This window comes from Tyto alba, unplaced genomic scaffold (genome assembly GCF_018691265.1).
Source record: "Tyto alba isolate M040663 unplaced genomic scaffold, T.alba_DEE_v4.0 Super-Scaffold_46, whole genome shotgun sequence".
Taxonomy (NCBI): domain Eukaryota; kingdom Metazoa; phylum Chordata; class Aves; order Strigiformes; family Tytonidae; genus Tyto; species Tyto alba.
In genome coordinates this window covers 7,629,063-7,650,965 of record NW_024881322.1, presented here as the reverse complement: position 1 = coordinate 7,650,965, position 21,903 = coordinate 7,629,063, and the positions used below count along the sequence as shown (strand labels likewise).

Below are 21,903 nucleotides of genomic sequence, written 5' to 3'. Positions count from 1 at the left end.
GCAAAATGGATAGGCAGAGCTCTAGTGAGCAAAGAAATCTTGGCTTAAAATAAGAATTGGAAACTTGGGACCATGTTGTATTTATAGTAAATCTAACCACATTTTATTCAAGTAAGATAATTTGAAGTACTACTACCACCAAGTGTTATTCTCATCTGGCTGGTGAACAAAAAAAAAAAATAATTTTCAAGAGGCCCAAACCCTGGCTTGTACTGTACCAAGGACAGCCCCATATAAATTCTAGAACATAGCAGCTGCTCTGTAGAAATGGAACACATGCAAACAGAATTAAGTGGAACCTACACTTAAGACTTCCCAAGCAATTGCATCAATTGGTGCTGGTGTACTTCCTAGGTGCAGTCAGTTACTGATACGGAAAGCATCTCAAATCTGCTTATTTGCATTTAACTGTAGCTTTCTTTATGCTTAGTAACATTTTACAAGCCTCTTAGACAAAAGGATAATGGGGCTGGAACAAAAAAATATCTTCTTTTCTCCATATACAAACTCACAAGATCGCACAATCAGTTAAAAACAGTTTTGAACATTTAATAAAAACTTATCCTAGAAATCCAACTTTCTGCCGTGAGGTCCCCAAACTCTCTTCTTCATCCAAAATCTTCTGAAGGGCTATGTGCAATGACTTGCCTATTCTTTTTCCCGTCTGTAATACAAAGAAAGCAAAACAAATCTGAGACATATGCTTATTAACAGGAAGACAGCTCTCACGGAACACTTTCTTTTGACAAATTTTTTCCCTTTAATGATTCATATATACCAGCTGGTATAACAAAAATATGCTTTTAATTAAGAAAAATAATGGTGGTAGAAGTTTCATTTCAATTTGATTAAGTTTTGGAAAAATGTACACATAAAGACAATGCTCCCATTCATCAGAGAAGCATTCCGTGATCATTAATACCAGACCTGTGCACCACTGGATCACCCAGGAATACAAATTAAATACACATCAGGCATAAGCACACATTCAAATTACCCAGCACACGCAATATGAAGCAATATGCTAGCTGCCAGAGGACAAGAGATACCTGACCATCAAAGCAGTCTACTAATGCAAAGTTCAGTAAACTATTCTGAATGTGTTCAAAATCAGCAAAGTGATTTTAGACCAGCTCAATACCCTGTCCCGTGGTCAGAGAAGCCCAAAATGCACACTGGCTGCACCACCAAGTCAGTCTGTGGGCAGATCCTTCATTATGATTTGCAATTCTGTACTTAAAGGAGTTAGCAGAAGGTTTTCTCTCTTTATAGAAATAAATTCCAGCAGTGGAAAACCACCAGGATTAGCTCTGATACCAGCCTCTACGCTTCCCACACGTACAATTGTACTGTGGAAGCTACAGGACAGGGAAACATTAGGCAATGCTGAAATAAACATTTCAAGGCAGTGGTGCTTATTAGTGCTTTCCCAGAGTTTCTCTAAATGACCTGAAATACTGATTCCATACAGAGGTGAAGAGAGCCCACCTGTCCCTAAAGAGCCAAAGACAGATTATATTAAACTGAGTTCATTAGCTCCTCATCTCTGCAACCAAGTCTATGCCTGCCATACAGCTGACCACAAAGCGTGCTCTCACCTGTTGGTGACAACTGCTGAGATCATGGGTGCATAAACCTTAAAATAAGGTACATTTCTAATCGAAGAACCAGGTGACAGAATATGGCCCATAGTACCAAAGGAAATTTGGGAAGAGCTTTGATGCAGCGGAGTAGCTGTCAATTCTAGACACTGAGTCATGGTAAATAAAGAGGGGCACACACAAGAATTGTTACAGCTCTGCACTGGGACAAAGACCACAGCAGCAGTCTGGAGTCCTGAGTCCTGATATACTTTGCACATTCTTCTCCTCAAACGTAGGTCAACACCACTCACACCAGGCCAAAGTGATCAGGAACTGTGCAGAACTTTGGTATTGATACAACACTGTTGCCATCTTATTCCTGCTTGCCCCTCATATGGATCGGATCATAAACTCTGTTAAAAAAAGCCTGATGCTGGCAGCTTCCCAGAACTTTCCCATGAAGCTGCCTTCCTAAGAGATATGTGCTAGAACATCTGTTCTCTACCAGGCAAGGAAAGCTGAACACCCCCTGACCTGCAGGCAAATCATTAGTGGATGGAGGTGTCAAGCAAGGGTTACACAGCTCCTCCACTGGACGTTCCCAGGCCTTTGTTTTTCTTGGTATCCTAACCAGGCTGCTGAGTTTGAGGCAGGGCCAAACAGATAATCTCTAACTAACGTCCCAGAAAACATCTTGGTTTCTTCTGATCAGCTTTATCCCTCATACTTCCAAACTGCTCACCACCCAGGAGGGGAGACTTCTTCCAAAGCAAGTGTGACACAGTACAACTCACTGGGTGATCAGTTTAAGCTTTTAACTCCTTGCATCAACAAGTAGGGACAAGTTCACTAAAGGTCTTAAGAAGAGTAGGACAGTTTGAAGATTACCCATGGTTACTTTCCATACGCATCTCTGATTAGCATTCAGATGAGCACTACATAATCCTGAGCACAGCCCTCGGGGGTAGGCTATACAATGGAACTACAGAAGTTCATTTTCCGTTTAGGGCTCAATGTAGAACAAAACTGATGATCAAAATAGAGGCTCCTATCAAAGCTTTGAGCAGATAATTTGCATGGAGGCCAGCTTCTACTATGAACCCCTACCTGACTTAAGCACCCCTCTCTTTGTAACAGCCCAAGACCCAAACCCTCAAGTCTTCTATGACATTTTGTTAGAATTGGACTAAAAATCCATCAAGGAAGACACATCGGATGTCCACAGGAAGTTCAGTTTCTTTAGGATGCCAGATTAGCAAACACCCCTCTGCCCAGATAAGGGAGGTAAGTGACATCTCTGAATGCAAACAAAAAGCCCACTGTACCACCAAGATTAGCACTCTGGACTGACATCAAGAAACAGTGAAGTGCCACATATACTCAGCACGTAATTTCCACTTGAGACCAACTGTTTTCAAACTTGGCTCTAACTTCTGCATTCCGCACTACAGCCATGCTGAAATTAGTTCTGGATCTCTAAGGAAACAGAGCCAGTTTAAAGTATTTAATTTTCATTCTGACTCCAAGTTCAAAACCCATTTCTGTCTCATGCTCAAGGCCAAGCTCAGTCATGAGAATTTATACTGGAGGACAGATTTAAGAAGAGCCTGAAGGAAGGCTTAAAGTGGAATTCTTATGTGGATGTGAACAGTATCCAGACACTAGTATTTTAATGGAGTAGTGGCAGATCAGAAACCCAATAAAGGAGCAAATAAAAACAACAGTAAAATGAGAACAGTAAGCTTAGCACAAAACAGAAGAGTTGTGCTAGAAGAGAACACCATGCACTATCAATTCAAAGTATCATTTCTACTTCTGTAGGGACTTTACCATGTTAAAAGTTTTGCTCTTTCAGTCTTTAAAGGAAACAATGAGAGAAGGAACACATTCTTTAAAAATACTCTGAAAGTTTATCAACTTAAGCTTTACAGTCTTACAGCTATGAAGTACCTGACTGGACAAATGTGAGTAGCATACATTTCGGGCATCTAAAAGTTTCAGGTAACATCCGTTCATACTAGTTTGTATTTCAAAGGAATTGTCTGTGACCTTCAGCAAGTCCCTTTTGCACCTAATAAGAGCACCAAGATCTCCATTCTTGAAGTCCTTACTGCAGCTTTTCATATACTGAAGTTCCAATTCATCCAGTATCATCTAAGACAGTAGCTGCTCAACATTCCTTACCTCCATCATTTCAAAAATACTCTCAGGATCCAGGCTACCTTTCCCCACTTTCTTCATAGAAGTGAGGGCACCTTTACTGGTCACAGAAATAAGCAGGCTGGCCAAAGAACAGGCTTCTTCCTGAAGGGTAGCATCTACCACGTGCCTATATCCAATCTGTAAATTAGTGACAAAACAACATATTAGTTTGTGGTTGTCTAAGCTCTTTATTAAGAAGTTAAACTGTGAGTGGTAGCTCTGTTAATTATCTACAGCCTCCCATCCTAATATCACATGGTCTTTGGTAGTGGTCAGAGACTGACTTGACAGCACAGTATTTAAACAGCCTCCATCCCCAAATTGTGTGCACATACATAAGACAGATGAGAAAAGCAGGTCACTGTTTCATACTGTTTACCTCTCTGACCAACCTTTCATCTATATGAAAGTCCATATTCCCCTTTCCCCCCAACACCAAGCATGGACTTTCCTCCCCGCTAAGTGAAAATTACACATCCTAAAACTCAAGCGAACCCCCACTTCAGTGATGGCCTTTCTACTATTTATGCAACTTGCTTAAAAGAAACATCAGACAAACTTTCAGGTAACTAAGCAAATCACTAACTCTTGCAATGGAAAATGCAGTCCAGTGAATCAACTGGGTTAGCTATGAGCTATATGTAGAAATGGAAAACAAAAACCTGTTTGAAAGGAAAGGACAGTATTGCACCCATGAAAACAGAGTTCTGTCTCCAACAACAAATATTTGTTGTGTAAATCCAGGCAGACCACATAACCTCTGTGCCTCATAACAACGACCATTTGTTTTAACATACTGAAGTATCTGCTGCTGTGGATGTTGAGCAAGGACTAGATGAAAAATAAACAACTCTTCTGCATGCAAGGAGATGCATTTTAAGAATGCATCAAGTAGAAACCTGCAAGTCAGAAGTGGGGGAAAAAAAAAAACAACCCAAAACCTTATTTAGTAGAAGTTCTTCTTAATTAGGAAGCCAAAGATAAACAAATACATATACACAGTGGACACTCACCATTTCTGTAACAAGTTTTATATCAAGAGAAAAAAATAAATGACAGGTGATGTTAACAGAAACTGAAGTCTCTAGGTAAAAAGTCAGAAATTTGTCAGGCTTACTTTGCTAAGAGTGACGATGCAGGGCACATCCTCCACATTAAGTCGAATACAGTCGTAAGGGTCATCAGACAGCTCAATCTCTTTAGAGCCTTCTTCATCCTCCAGAACACGCACTTTGGGTATTCTGTAGAAACAAAATGTGCAAAATCATTGCCAGAACAGGTAATGAATACAGTTGTCATACAGTCTCAACTGCAGGAAGTACTCTTTCCTCTACATGAGGCTAAATGTTTGGAGAAAAAAATCCAGAATGTTATCAAAGTATTAACAACTCACTCAATGAGACTAGGAAGAAAACATTGTAAGTGGGAATATATTTAGGCTAAGATCATCATATTTACATCATTCAAAATTGTTAGAATTTGAACTGTTTTTTACACTAATACATGGGGAGAGATTCTTTTGGAATTTGTACAAATCAATTTTGCACAACTCTCTGTACGTCTGCCTGGGTGTACAGGAGAGAAATTACCAAGACTGAATTCTTTTGTACTGTGGTTCCCAACCTTGCAGACAACAGTAAAATTGTCAGAATTACAGCAACTGCATTGCTTGATAAAGCTGTGACATCAGCAGCAAATACAAGTAGTAAAGCTGTTCAGGAAAGAATGACACTAAGGAGACTTGGGGTAAAGGTAAAAGATTACATTAGTAAAATCCTTTTTCTTTAGCAAGATAGGGAGATTGGCAAGATATTCTAATTTCTTTAAGATGACAGCAGACTCTACTGTCCTAAAGAGAGATATACAAATGCAACAACCAGGGATAAAAACCCAGGCAGAAATCCAAGAAATGCTTTCTTCTCAATTGTGACTGACAAGCTCTCTCACAAATGAGCTAGACAGGCTCCTTTATCAGTGGTACATATATTGTATTTGTGATAGACATTTAATGGGAGTTTTGCAGGATGATTTAATGCAGTTTTCTTAGCATAATGAATAAAGTAATTTAAAACAATTTAGTAGAAGATGGTATCTCAAGCCGCCAAGAACATCAGCATCTGATATATCCTCATTTATTCAGGTGCCTACTTGGATGCAGTACTGACTGAGAGACTTTGCTTTACCAGCCAGTAAAACCCCCCACACAGCAAAACCATGCTACTCTCACTTTTACACATTTGCACTTAAAAACATAAAATATTTCAAGATGTCCCTAGAAAGCTAAGTTCAGTAACCACATGGAATGTAACCTCAATCTGTTTTTATATTAGTACTTTTACAGTAGCGTTGTGTTTTATAACTAGACTCTGGAGGTTACATTCTTTTATGCATTCTGTACTAAATCTCTTTTGAAAGAGGAGATAGGGACTGATTTACTGAATGTTTCCCCCACCAATGCAAAGTGATTTTTGTTGTTCCCTGGAAGAGTATTTCAGTTATTTGTGGCTAAGAGTCCTGGAGGCGAGTACTTCACAACAGCTAACTAACCCTGCTTCAGTGAGAACAAATTCCCTACAAGAGCATTGGCCTGAGCCAAGCTAAAACGGAAACTTTCAGTAAGCAGAACAACTGCTATGTGTACTGTTTCCTGAAATGAAACTCAAAATGCTTCGCAACTCATTGGAAATGCATCAAAGTCTATTTTCAAGTTAAAAACAACCCGTTAAAAACTGATAGAATAAAGTCACAAGGTGACTAACCCTCAAGCTACATAGGACAATGGACAACATTGGACAACAGGCTAGACTAGAAGTGTATGTGCCAGAGCAATGTTTAAAAAAGAAAATTTGTGAAATTAAGCAATTTTTAACACCATCCTAAAATAGCTATGAAACCAGACCAATGTTTGGTCTGCAAGAAAAAGTTGCCAGAATTAATACCTGAAAAATGCCTGCAAGGAGCTGTTTTGGCCAAGAAGAGATGAGAGAGGTACAGATTAGAACTACTACAGAAGTAAAAAGATAGTTCATCAGACACAAGCATCACAGTTGCATAAAAAGGGGGTATATACACACAAAAACTAGGCAAAGAGAGTACAGCAGAAAGCACTTCCAGAAACCTGGAGATTTCCTCTCACAGTTTGTGAAGATTTACCTTATGAACTAGCTGTACATGTTTACTTTGCACCTTTTTAGTTTTCTATTTTGCTTCCTGCAACTAACCAGAGCAGAAGTCTGTCCAGCGGGACCTAATTACATCATGAACAATGCTCTCTTCTGTGTGCTGCAGACCCAGGTTTCCCAACTGCAAAACCAGCTCTCCCCTTGCAAGCAGGCATCAGTCCTGCCTCTACCATGCTGCTCAGCTAAAAACCACAACATCTGCAAGGCTATTGCGTTATAAACTCTGCAGCTTTTGTAACTTCCCTAGTTTCTGTTGCCTCAGTTGCAGGTAGGCACATTCCACAGGATCAAGTTTAATGTTAAGTCCTGACACAGTAGCTACCTGCACATTTTGCAATACCTACTTCCATCGTGGATAAAACCAGCCTTAAGCACCCTGTAGACTCAGTTAATAAGGAAGTTTGATATCTGCTATCGTTCACACATGATGTTGGATACAGTTTTTAGAACACAGTGAACAATACAAACCCCTGAGGAATAAATGTTCCCCCTAAAACAGTCATATTGTCATTGTTCCATGCCTGAAGGGGATACGATGAGTCAGGTCAAACATACAAAGGATTTAAATCCCGTAATTCTTGTGCAAAATTTCTTAAATTAGGATTTTGGATTTACTTAGCCCTAGAGAAAAATGTGTCCATAGCTATTATAAAAATAGTTAGACCAAGATTTTAGGGATGAAGCTGAAGTTTTCAAATGCCTATCCAAATTTCTAAACATTTGTAGCTTCAAAAAAAACAAACCAGCAGCTTGAAGTCCCTGCTCTTTGTTCCAAGGCTGCAGTCAAGGCTGACAAAGATCTGAAAACACTTATAACAAAAACCTGATTGTAAACAGATTATGAAAGGCAAGTAAGACTCAAAGAGGACACACATGTCAAGCGAAGTTCAGAACACTTAATCTGAAGTGATCTTCAAACTGACATCTTGCTTGGACAATAATATTTTATGGAAAGCAGGCAGCTACGTTAAGCAACCTTGTGTCAGGCCAGAGAAAACTTAATAGGTACCAAGGGAAAGGGAGAGGAACAGTGAATGAGGACAATAAGTTTTCAGTCAGAATTTCACCTCTTGAATTTGAGCTCATATGAGATTAGATGTACTAGCATTCCCTGCTCAAATCAATAGACAGGGTTTTCACAGGTAAAAAAAAAAATCAGACTGCATTATGTCACATTGTACCACATTTTGATTTGATAACAGACTTCCACAAAACTGTGGATGCTTGCCCACAGATTAAAGACTACATGAACGATACAGTTGTCAGAAGAATAAAGCAAAATCATTAAAACAATTACACCCTCCATGTTGCCCAAGATCACAAAGCAAAAGATTTTCTTTTATTTATTTCTTTAAATTACTTTTAATAAGATCTTCTCTCGTTATTCAGAACTGGGATTCTGGCTGAAATACGAAAAAAGACATAGTTATCTTGTAAATAAAGTATGTGCCTTGGATCTGCAAAACAACTCGTGGTAACAACTGTTTTAACTACATAACTTTTGCATCCTGGCAGCTCACACACCGAGACATGGGCATTTCTTCCCTTTAGTGTACTGTCAACTCTTTTGCGAGCCATTATGTTTGTGAGAGTATTTCTTAATGCTACAAAAACAATCTACTATTAAAAGTTACTGCTGCGAACTTGATTAACATGGGAAATTTCTCAGCAATATATACAAGCTGTAGTCTCAGATGGATTCTCTCCTTAACTCCTTTTAAAGTGTTTATAACTTGATATACTGCCTGTCTTCAGAAGCATACTTTCCTCTTTTCCTTGCACGTACTTTCCCAGCTCTAGTACTGTGCACTGAATCCCTGATAAGCCAGAATTATACCAGTGACTTTAGTAGATCTCTTAGATCCATTTTTAAACTCCACTTTTAAAACATTTACGCCTGTAAGAATCTAATTTTTGCACCTCCTTCAGCTACTTTTGCTACGTAAGTTTTTTAGCAAAGCCGTTCACTTAGTTTCTTTCTCAAAGGTGCAACAAAACTCTGTATTCCCTTTCACCTATAGATAAAGATGATAAAAACACTAGAAAAAATATTATCGAATGTTATCATTAAAACACATACAGAGCACTTGCATCATTCATTCTACTAGATTTTGTTGAATTAAAATGCATGGGGCAAAGTTCTTTTAAGGACACATCATTTCCCCCTCCCAAAATCTCTCACCACTATTTTTTCCTTAGTTTAAAAAAACCCTACCCTCTAGACTAACAGTTAATGAGAAAGAACATCAGAAGTGGGAAATCAGGGCTAGTTACAAATTAGGAGTCACACTGACAGAGGGCTTCTTATTCAGGAGCATCACGTATTTTAAACCCACAAAGCATCAACACAAAGGCCTCCAGCTACTTGCAATAAAACCACACGGTCAAGACAATTTTATTCTGGATCTGGCTACAGAACAGAAGTTATATTTTGAGCCTAACTGTGCATACAATACAATATGACACTTGATTACTAATATGGCATTAAAATCATTAGTTCATGTTACTTGTATGCAAATGGACTGCCTTGTATCTGAATGCAAGTTACTGTGGGTATTTATTTAAATAATTAAGCATTAAAAACGTTTAGCTCCCAGAGAATACTTCTCTTCCACTCACATGAAACGAGATCTGTGCTTTACCTTGTGTTAAAGAGAGCTGCCTTCACTGCGATAGAGATTGCATCAAAGAGGTTCCCATCACATTCCAATAACTGGAGAGGAAAAAAAAGAATCTCTTTAAAAGAAAATCAGGCCAGTGACTTTACACCAAGCCTTTATTTTGCTTAAAACTACTTGAAAAGGCACAAAATTAAGAATCAGCACAGGTTTTTAAAAAACAAAGTTGCCTTTAAGCCTGTGTATGAAAAGAAAGAACAGATAGGAAATTAAGCTTTCAGGATAATAAATGCAAAATGGAAGTTAACTCACTTCATAATAAAATTAATGATAAAATTTAACAATATAAGCTGAAATGAAACAATGGCTGTTCTTATTCTTCTTACGCTAAGGCTCTGAAATAGACTATGACCAGAATACTTTTTATAAACTCACCACATTCATTCTTTAATGTTAAATCAAACCAATCCATTTACTTTATTTTATTTCAAAGGAGTCTTTTTTAAATATCAACTGGACAAACCCAATTAGTAGAACTGTTTTCAAAGAAGCAATGCAAATTGTCACCAGGAACATGGTATGAAAAGCTAGTTATAGAAGGTATAGTTATGAAGGCACATCGTGATTTATTCTCTATTCTTTATGGAAAAGGAGTCATCAGCAGGTTTGTCTTGTAGCTGAAAAAGATCTAAGGAAATCCAGATGTCAAAATCTATTTGTTGATAACACTATCATTTGAATTAAAGTGCGTGGAAGGAGCCTAGCTTAGCTTTTTCCCATGAAGATCAGCACAATGGTCAAAGAGAAGAGCAGCACTGCACACTAGCTAAAAAGGCAGGGCTCCCACAACCACTAATGCCTTCTGGAGGCTGACAGACAACTCAGAGGTATTTGGCCATGCTAGCTCTCCAAAAAGCTTCGCTCTCAGCTGCCAGTACTATTCTACAAACACACACATCCCCTGCAAGCATGTGAAACTACTTCAGCGAGAACATATGGAGGCTTCTCCATTACGTTAATCTATACTGTACGACGAGAGCAAAACCAGTTTTGCAACACTGATTGCATCGATTGTTCTTCAAAATCTATTTAAGAACGAGACAAACTCCTGCAATGGGAACAAATCATAAATCAGGTATTCTGGAAAGACAGTTTATTCTTATGAAGACAGACTGAATTGTGTAAAAAGAATGACAAAAAGTTGGAATAGAAAGCTAGATACAAAGCTGATCAGATTATTTCTTTGCAAACAGCTGCTGGATACAGAGAGGTTAACTTGCCACTTTCAGTCATTATTGGATTTTACTGGATAACACAGTAAGCCCCACAATATCTTCATTACTAAAACACAATGATGGGATGTGCCTGTACTGTTGCTAGGCTTATGTTCAGGCTACTGTTCTAAAGCCTTATCTGTGTTACAGTGGCGCCTACAGGCTAGGAACTGCCTGTTAGCAAACATGGTACAACAAAGAAATGAACAGTCTTTTCTCAGCTGAAGCACTTTGTGCTGAGATCCCCCCCACCTTTTTTTTTTTTTTTTCTATTATTAAGGACTAAGAAAGACTGCACAACTGTGAGTTGTGGGAAGTAAAGGAATCTTTAGAAAGGACTGCTTTTAATTTACTGATAGACAAATGAAAAAGTTATTGGGGGTAGGAAATAAGAGAAAATATTGTATACCTTGCCTTATTCAAAGATGTTTTTCCTCAGAAAGGACAGATTTCTGACTTTTTTTTTTTCCAAACGGGGGGGGGGGGGGGGCGGAATAGAAAAGATGAGGAAATCCTCAGAGGGATGCTCAGTAGCAAATTGCTAAAATTTCAACAGAACTGAATGCACCCCCCCAACACACAAGGTACTGTGATTAGGTAGGGAAAAGAGATTGCACACTTTGATTCTCCTTGCTCAGCACAGCAGACTTCTGGGGCCAATTATGTGAAGAAGGCTGTACATTTATCAAAACCACCCTCAAAAATGCCTGAAAACTTATTTCTGACATGACTTAAGGGGAAGGAAATTCAGGGAAAGAGAGAGAGGGTGAGAATAGGCTTATAATTTTGCAGTACTGTGTATCACCACACTCATGAGCTACTCTTTGGAAGTGGAAGCCTTCTATACATTCTTGACCTTTGACACCTATCTGCCTGTATGTCTGAATCTTTGTCGTGTGTATAGTTGAAGATTTTCATTCCAGTCAGACTGTACACAATTATAGCACCTCCCAAGTACACTGACCACTAGAGAATATTTAAGAGATATTTTTAATGCAAAATGTATTATCTTCTCTTTTGAGGTGGCATATCTCCAATTTTGTTTACAGGTAGGAGCAGAACATAGATGCTTCAACCAAAGTGAGCACAGCTAAATTACATAGCAATGGAGTATCTCCAGATTTGTAACACTCTTTCTGGGTTTTTGTCTTTCGGAATGAGAGGCTTGAGAACAAGTACCTTCTCACTTGACCACAAGGTACCAGTATTTTCAGGCTTATGACGGATTTAAGGCTTATTTCCCCTCCAACTTAACTATGCAGTACAAACACCACTGTGAACAATTTCCAGGAATTCTGAAGGAAAACATCATCCAAAGGACTCTCGGTAAGCATTGTTATTATATTTAGAATCTGCCTCACCGAAATGATGAATAATATGACTTGTATCTTATATTAGCACAAGTGTGTGTCTTCTACCATGTACTATTAAAACAGAATTCTATAGGAACAATTCAGCAAGAACAGCTTCAGGAAAATCTGTAGGTGTCAAGCACCTACATCAAGTATAGCCTATCACACGTGATATACATGTCTTCTATTTAGAAAAGGAAATAGTATGAATAGCTCAAAAATGTGAAAATACAGAGGTCTAGGGTGGAAAAAAAGAGGCAGGGGAATACAGTAAGAGACAAATGTTAACAATATCTTGTTCTAACTGTACCAGCAGCTCTTCAGTGGCTGGCACACACAATCCCTGCAGAACATGACATTAAAAAGCATAAAAATACCAAGGCTGTTTTCCTCTGTAGCTGTGGACAATCAAAAAATTTGTCCAGGAAGAATCAAATAACGACCAGTTATACCTCATACAAAAGATATACAGAACTACTTCTGCAGCAGTCAGCTTTATGAAAAGTCTTTGCTTATGCAGTGTTTATGCAATGCTAAGCAGTACATTGCTTAAATAACCACAGCATTTAATACTCTGTACCTCTGCTTGTAATTACCTAGTAACTAAAGGCCCCAGTGTGATTTCTCAGAACTGACACTTCATTCTCTATCAAACTATGCCAAGCTCCAATAAGCCAGTGAGTAGGACTGTTAAAGCACTCAGCAGAGGTAAATACTTGATCATTCTGTATGCAGACTACGTAACAGTATGTACCATATCTACTATAATTAGTCTAATGCTACTGCTTTTAAAATACCTAACGGACTACTTTTCACATTTATTTAGGTCTTAGTCTAAATGTTCCTGTTTTATTTAACAAACCCCTTTATTTTTTTGGCAATACAACTTAACATTTTGCAAATTATTTCATAGACATTAATGGATTCCTGTGAATAAGATCTCAAAATATTTTCAGTTACAAATTTGACAAGTAGAAGCTCAACTCTGCACCAATAAGAATTGGAAATAATGCTCAAGAGAGTCTGACTTGAAGACTTCTATTAAATTCCCATGACAGAGTGCATTAAATAACACACAATTCAGAAATTGAGCTGCTGCATGCATAAGATTTATATGCATAATATTCAGTTACCATTTTTTAATAGGAACAAATATTCAGTTTCTCTTCTACATTCAATCTATGTATACAACTTTCATCAAAAAGTGCCTATGCCAAACATTTCCTTACTGAATCAATACCGGTAACAGTGCAAAGAGGTAGACAGGGTGAACAGTTATGTTAGGGCTAACGTACACCCATGCTAACTTATATTCACTAAAACAACACATTTGCCATTATATCTAGCTTGGAAAAAAGTTTAGCCTTCTTTAGTGGCAATTTCCTTGATCACTGATTTTTATCTGAGCCAGATTTGGAGTCTTCAGTTTTATTAGCTCTGCAGTGGAGCAGTGACGTCAAGAAGAGTAGGAAAAAAAGCAAGCTGGAACAAATGATTATTATAGATAGATTCACAAGAAAACGGCCATCCATGCTGTGAAGCACTATATCACATTATGAGAAGCTTTTTTAACATGAAAATACACATGGTTATGCTAAGTTAGTCAGCACCTGGAAAAACCTCCTTGGATCTTAGTTTCATTTCCTTACTTACCAATACATCAACATAGAGAACCCAGCAGTGCTCTCTGGGATTAATACAAAGAGATTTCAAGTCTACACAGCTCTCGCTGCTAAATACTCTGTAGAGTGTACTTGCTATATCCGTGCCAAACTCTTCTCCTCCCCGGCCTTCAAATTCAGGAGTAGCACTTGCAGAACTAGATAAAGAAAAAAAACAAACAAACAAACAACTTTCACTTCTGAAGCAGTCAATACCCAAAGAACATTTCTTAAATATTAAGCATTAGAATTACCTATGGACTTATTTGTATAAGCATCCTATTTGTAAAGAAATTACTTCAGTTTTGCATAAGAAAATGTCTTGATGCAGATAATATATACCTACATTTTGCTACAAACTCAGGTACTAATTAAATTCCACTCCTATCTTCAGTTCCTAAGTTACAGTATTAAAGTTGGTGAATTTCTCATGGATTATTTCTTAAGCACTCTCATCTTCTATCACCACAACCCTTTCAAAAATAAAAAAAGAGGGAGAAATCTGTACCAAATTCAGAACAGCTAACAAGACAGCCTGTTAGAGTTGAATGTTAAATTAAGAGAGTTTAAGATGAGAAAGATGTGACAATATGACAAGTACAATATGCCATATGCCTTTTTTTTTTTTAAAGTGACATGTGTCTCTGACCTTAATTGGTAATTTCTTTACTGAGTGTACTCCCTGCTATCTAGTCACTTACAGACAGCAGCTCATTATTTTCAGCAGCTGCAACTTACAGAGAGCAGCAACTAAAGAACATTTTTTTTCAGAAGGGATCTGACAAAAATGTGTGGTCTTCACTTCCCTGATTCCAACATAACAGACTTTGTTTATGAGCAGTCATGCAAGAAAGACCTTGGGTGCTTGGGCCTTGTACACAGCTAAGAACAAAATTCTAACAAAGAAAAGAGGCCTACCAAAAAAAAAAAAAAAAAAAAAACAAAAAAACCCACCACCACCCCCCACAAAAACCCCAAACACAAAACCCCCCAACCATATAAACCCCCACCTCCAAGTCACAATGAAATAGAGCAGAAGTGTCCAGAGATGCATATACAGCAAAACAACGAACAAATATTCTGAACCCAACCTCTGGTGTCTAAAGAGGGCAAGAGCATTCTCAAGCAGTGGGCTTGCAGCACACATGGCAGATCTTGATTTTAAATAGTCAGACCTCCCTCAAATTAATTTTTCATTACAGAACATAGGAACAGAGGTGATTCCACAGAAGTGATTTTGATATGTTCAAAAATCTTTAATAGCAAAGCCTTGTATTCTCCTGGCTGGGCACCTTCCAGTGCCAATTTCTCATGTATGTTTTGTGTTTATACGGTGACACAAACTCAGCTCTTCCAACAGGCACACCTCAGGAATACAGACATAGAGCAGAAAACAAAGTCTTGGAATATAATCCCTTCAACTTTAAAACAAAACGATCCACAGTATCTAGGTATGACCTAAACCATCAAGTGAGCTGTATCAACAAGACTGCAGAGCCTGTAAGTGTACATATAATTACCTATTATTATCCTTGCCTATAAAAAAATACCTCACAGTGATTCTCCCAACTTGCTCTTTTGCAGAATTGATGAAAACTCAGAATGCCAGAAAGAGCTACTGGATTTTACAGAAGTTATTTGCTGCTTCTATAAACAGATACCACTATACATGCTTTAAAAAAAAAAAAAGAAATATTACTGCCAATCAAGCACTGACCTATGCTTCCTGACTACATTTGCCAGACGAATAAGCACTGCAAGTGTGACACGGAATATTCACAGTTGTGTTAAAATCAGACACCAATTTTATAAGACAGGACTATATGAAAGTATAACTTAATTATGGAAATATGCTGAGTCAAATCTTCAGGTTGATATTAAACAAGCCCTTATCCATGGAAGCAGCTTTTATGCAAATTAACTAGATCATTCTGTTTAAAGTATGGTTATGCAAGCATTATGATTCGTATGATAAACTGAAAAGAATTATACAAACCTCAATCTATACCTCATTATTATTTCTAAACATAAAGTTTTAACAAATATTATAATTTTTAATTATAACTGGCTGCTTTCTTTGACAGCAAGTAGGAAGCACATAAGACTCAATTGGAATATTATTGCAAGTTCCACTACATCTTAATTTCATTACTATTTTAACACTTCAGTTACTTGCAGTCAAAGTGCAATAAAGAAGTTAGCAGGGTACTATTATAGTGACTATATGGTAAATACTGCCACCTAACGCTTACCGACTATTGCAGTAATTTACACTGGGTAAAATTGTAAAAGGGGTTCTCTAGCACACTAGTAAGAGAAAATGCCAAAAAAACTTCTTTTATGGAGCACAGAAAGAACTTAGCCAGGTGGAGCACAGAATTTCTACTCCCAAACAGAATGTCATTTTAAAGACTTTCAAAACCATTTCAGTGTCACACTGCATGACAATCGAGACTCCTCCTAAAGCCTAATGATGCTTCTACCACAGATCTCTACTGAATTTCAAAACCCTTGCTGTTATTAGACAAAACCTTTCTCTCACAGTAGTTAAGTACTTCCCATCTGTTGCTCAGGCCATTAATATACTATAATCTACGATGTAAGTAACTATGACAGAGATAAAACAGTTAATTAAAGCTTATAGCTATTTTCCTGGTATACATGGGCTTCATTACACAGAGGATATTCTTCGCTCAAAGTCGTATTTACTTCAAGCAACCAACACCGGATTTCTGTTCTTGCACCAAAAGAAACATACAATCATTTAAAACAAGAAGGCAGACTCACTGTTTTAGAATCAGCAGTAAGTTAACCACTTCACTAATATTCCACCCTTCCAGAAGGCAGCCATAAGACATGATGTTTATGACACACCTGGACTGCCAAGGCAGTCCCAGAAACAGATAAACCCGAATTCAGGTCCAGATGCTGGCTAACGGTGTTAATATGATTACAATGATATTCAGGCTCATGACACTACAAAGAACTGGGCTAACAAGGGTTTGGATTTAGTCGAGTCAAACTGGTAACACTACCGACACGGATTTTACTGATTCAGGTTGTTGCCTGGTCAGGCACTGTCACCACACTTTCCATCCAAAAGCACACCTGCTTATAGAGTTTGAAACAGTTTTACTCAAGCATCAAATGGTGCTACTCTCTGAAAACTGAGCTCAATCCCATGCAGTACAGACAATGTATCTTTAATGGAGGAAGTGCCCTAAAAAAACCCATAAAGACATTTCATTCTTTCAAAACTCATTAGTTTGCCTCTTGCCTCTACAAAGAACAGTTGCCATGATAAAAGGTTTATGGTTGGGGAGAGAGGGGAAGAAGAGGCTCCTTTCCTGCAGCCACAATTCAAGTGATACCTTCAGTGACTGCACTGAAATTTGTTTTAAGTTAAGATTTCCCCACAAAACTCAAAGGAACAATATCTAAGGATCATCTAAGAGCATGCTGATGTGGCTGCTCTGCAGTACTGTCACCTCTTATGATTTGGAGAACTATTTTCCATCTATAATATTTAGGATCCTAGCTGATCCAGACTCCCATGCAAGCATAACAAATTGGCTCACCCTTCCAGCTGGAACAAAAGCATGTCTGGCCTTTAAAGTGGAGAAACAGATGGCCAGACTTGGACGAATATACTCCTTGCTTCCCTAATTCCACAAACAAAAATCTAATGCATTCAGGAATTCAGATGTCTGAATTTTATTTTTTTTATTTCTTGCACTTTGAAAATGATAAATCTTTGCTTCAGTCAAAAAAACAAAACCAACAAAATCCTTAACAAGTCAGTATTAGAACAGCCCCAAAACTCAAATATGAGAAAAGCCAAGACAGCAGTCTTTCAACATCAATGGCCAGGATGACTGTCTTTTCCAGTGCTGATGGGTAGTAGGGACATCACATAGAACACAGATTTGTTCTACGATAATTAATTTCTAGTATCACATATCAGTGCCCCAAAAATTATCTCTTCCAGTGACTCACATTAAAGTCCATCTCAAAATGGGACTACAGGTGCTTCTCAGATTTTAGGTTAAGGACTCAGAATAGATTGAACATAGAAGAAATTTTGGGGCAAAGAATTATATACGTGATCCAGCAAGTTATTATTTTCAGCAGTATAAGAAACCATGAAAGTTTTGTGAAATAAGCATTTTAAGGTATCAAACACTGCTGAGTTTTTCTTTTTAGTTTCAACAATATAAAGGTCAAGTAGAACATACAGGAACTTCACCAGGAGGTGCAATGTATCAGTGCTGTTAGTACCACCAAGTGGCAGCCTAGAAAAGCACCAGAGTACAGACAGCATCTCACTCCCCTTTACAAAGAACAAGCTGCCTTCACTTCACATTTTGTCTTATCGATATTTCTGGAGGCTAGAGGTCAATTTTCCATGGTGGCACAAGCATGCAAGAAGTGACTACCTTTCTCCAAAATTTAGGCTTTCGGTCCATGTTGTCACAAAAAGTAAGGATTAGCTATTTCTAGAACTGACAAGATCCAGCTTGCACAATATTGCTGCACATCTCCCATCCTCTGACGAAGCAGATATTAACAGTTAGAAAATACAACCTAATATTAATCTAATGAGCTAAAGTTTTTCTAACATTTATTTACATATGAAGAAGTGTCACAGACTGGCAAGACCCCCACAGACTACTTGTTTTATAGTAAGGAAATGTTCCTGCTGTCAGTGAACTTTCTTCATATAGAAACTACCAGAACAGAGTGGGTACTATTTAGGATATTTCATACATGAGTGTTATAAAGCAGTCAAGCTGAGATGCCCTCTAATGGCAGGACCGCGTCTGAGAAGATCATCTTCCTGTCTGGTATTTTTTGAACAGTAATCATAGACAAACCATTATTTGATAGGTGACTCCTTCCCTCTACAAACCGTAAGTTTCCACAGTTAACTAGTACATCGTGACATCTAGAGGCAGTCTTAGATCAGGCTGCATAATCTGAGAGATACACAAACGTTAAGGCAGATATATCCAGTTAGGTCAGAAAGATTATGAGATTTATACACTTAGCTCTCATATCTCACCTTTACTAATGGTATACTGGGTTAACATCAGAGTAGCAACATTTTTTGGTTTTAGTAAAAATAAAAAGAAATGTCACATGCAAAACATCTAACTTGAGAGTGCCAAGGCTTTTATGAGAAGTTCCCAAAGCCCATTATTTCATAAAGAAGCTTTAAGAAGTCTGCAAGACATGGATACTGTAGTTTCAGACAGCAGACAGTCTGTAATAACATTGAGATGTCACTATGCTATCTCAGAGTAACTTGAAAACAAGAGCTCTCAGTTTTCTTCTAGCTTCATATAATTCAAGCACTATGAAGACTGTAAGGCTAAACAATAGTCCATTTGTAGCACACAGCCAGGAATATGATATAAAACAAGTACTATTTTAGTTAATGAAATACTGATTCACCGATAAATATAACTCAATTTTCTAATTAAATTTTCCATCTGAAGTTTACAGCAAGAATTTTTCTTTTTTTAAAACAAATGGATTTGTAGAAAACACACTTTCCACTGCTTTCACAGACAAAATAAGCTAACCTTTAAGTTCAGCTAATGTACAGTCTGTATCAGTCAATTCTTTTCTTCCTGAATGCTTAATTTTTTAAAGAGAATTTCTCTATTCTATCATTGTAAAAAGACAACTGTCACTGTAATCATGAAGTCATGTTAACTGCATGTGTAACCAAGCCATTGCTCTCTTCCAGCTGCAGTGCTGCTATGCAATTTGGGATTGTTTTATTTAACCTGTTTTCACTCTTTAACTCCTATTGCTTTACTTATTTTGGGTCTGTAGAACCAGCAGAAAGTTTCTGAACATTCACCACTACTGAAACAGTAAAATAGCTTATTTCTATTACTTGGACCCTTTCCCAAGGTTAGTGGAATGAAGGTACGAGTTTCAGAAGAATGGTAAAATCTGATTAGTCATTTATTCCAACTATTAGATCTATTTTATTCTCTTCTAGTATACTAACCAGTCAACACAGAATTCCAGGTAACCTTCATCTGGTTTCTCTAACTTTGGTGTCCCCATTTCAGCTTTTACACCCACCAAGATATCAGTGTGTCCCTGTTAAAAGAAAAACATATCACACAACTGGAATTAGTCACAGAACTACTCATTTAATTTAAATGCCTATGGTAAGCTGACATTTCTACCTTTCAGTTACCTGCGCTGATCATTCTATCAGAGTGAACTTAACATAACATTAGGGTTTTTTTAAAAAAGAAAGGCTTTAGAAGGACAACGTTAAGCCTAAGAAGATTCTTCAAATAATTACCATACATATTAGCTTTCTCTACATTAGAACGACACTCTTCATATCCATGACTACATTTATAATTTTGGTTCTGGAAATAGCTATTTCTGCAGAACCTTTATAATATTGCACAGTATATTTATCTTTTTCCAGTCAACACGTCAGAAGTAGTTTTGCTTCACACTAAATGAATAGAATTATTTTTTCCAGTGATTAGGCACAACAGTAATTTACATTTTTAAGATTAAATGTTAGATTAGTTCAGACTGAAGAACATCCAAGTATTTCACGGTGTATCTAGCTCAAGCAGGTTAAGCCAGCCTGAATGAATTACGTATTCTGTCATTATTTCCTTATCCCATAGTTTCAGTTATACACATACAGAGTTACTACACGCACACACACAAACCCATCTACAAATATCCCCAGCTTCTCTCAAAACTAGTTACATAAACCAGACGTTTCATCAGCAAGGTACACAATCCCTAAGAAGTTTACCTACCAGCTTTACTCTTGCAGATCCACTTGTGTTTGATACAACATCTGTTTCTACTTCTGCACACCTGTAGTCCTCACAACCACGACCATCTACACGAAGGTCCTCCTAAGTATGACAATCAATATACTGTGCTTAAGGGAATCAGTAATAAAAAGTAAAAAAAAACAAAAACAAAAAAACCTGTGATTTTAAAGTTTCCTTTTCCTATACCAAACACAGCAATAAAAAGAATGTAGAAGCAACAGCTCATAGTTAAGAGTACAACAGAACCAGCTGTAGTTTTCCATTTACCTCTCATTCATCTAGAACTTGCAACAAGCTCTCTACAGATAGATGTGGACTCCAGCACTAAGTCTTCCAACTCCAAAAGAAAGCTTCAGACTACAAAATTGTAAAGGTCTTGACTTTAAAAGGTATTTTACTTAACATGTTTTTTTCTTGGGACACACAAGTTCTGTACTTTTATGTATGTAATTAGGACTCAGCAGACAAAAATAACCCATCAGTCTTCCAAATGCTTTCATCTGTATTTCAAAACAGACGTTACGCACCCTCAGGCATTACACTGCTCATCCCCACAAAAGTAGTTTTCTCTGCAGTAAAACACAGTTTCTGTACTTGGCAAGAAGTACAGAAGTACAGTCCTCTCATCTTTAGCACTTCTCCCCACATCTCCTTCACTCTTACTCCTTGGTCCACTCACTGTTCCTCAGCTTAGCAACAAGCTAAAACTCTACACAACGGCAGAAACTCGATAAAGATGAAAGGAAGAGGGGGGAGAGAGGACAAGAAATGAAAAAAAAAAAAAAAAAAACCAACAAACAAATCCACGCCCTATTCCTAGCCCGCTTTCTGTTCCGATACCCCGGACGACCACTAACTGCCCCAGAGACTTCCCGCCTGGACACCAGCTCACGGAAAGCTCGCTCCCTCCTCCCCCGCCCACCCTGAAACTTATCCCCGCCCCACGCCCACTCACAGGGAGCGAGCCCGGGGCGGGGGCCCTGCCCCACGCCCCACAGGGCAGCCCCACGGCCGGGCCGCTCCCAGCGACTCGCCGCCGCCCGTTACCTGGACGCCGTGCACGATGTAAAGCTTCTCCGCCTCACTCAGCACCACGTACGCCATGCTGACCACCGACACCGGGCTTCCGCTTCCGGCGCCCGCGCGCCGCCTCACTCGGTGGGGAGGGCGGGCGCGGGAAGGCGCGCGCCGCTCCCGCGCC

The 21,903-nt window shown here is 38.2% G+C and overlaps 1 protein-coding gene across 1 annotated transcript; it reads right to left on the bottom strand.

Moving 5' to 3' along the window:
- Nucleotides 1-528: 528 nt before the first annotated feature.
- EXOSC7 (exosome component 7) lies at nt 529-21,836 on the bottom strand. Its single transcript, XM_042806529.1, has 8 exons — nt 21,750-21,836; nt 20,682-20,783; nt 19,895-19,989; nt 13,865-14,030; nt 9,610-9,680; nt 4,903-5,026; nt 3,768-3,923; nt 529-664 (listed from the first exon to the last, which is right to left on the bottom strand). Exons 1-8 carry the CDS (start codon nt 21,804-21,806, stop codon nt 560-562), a joined length of 876 nt encoding a protein of 291 aa, XP_042662463.1. The 5' UTR covers nt 21,807-21,836; the 3' UTR covers nt 529-559.
- Nucleotides 21,837-21,903: the final 67 nt, after the last annotated feature.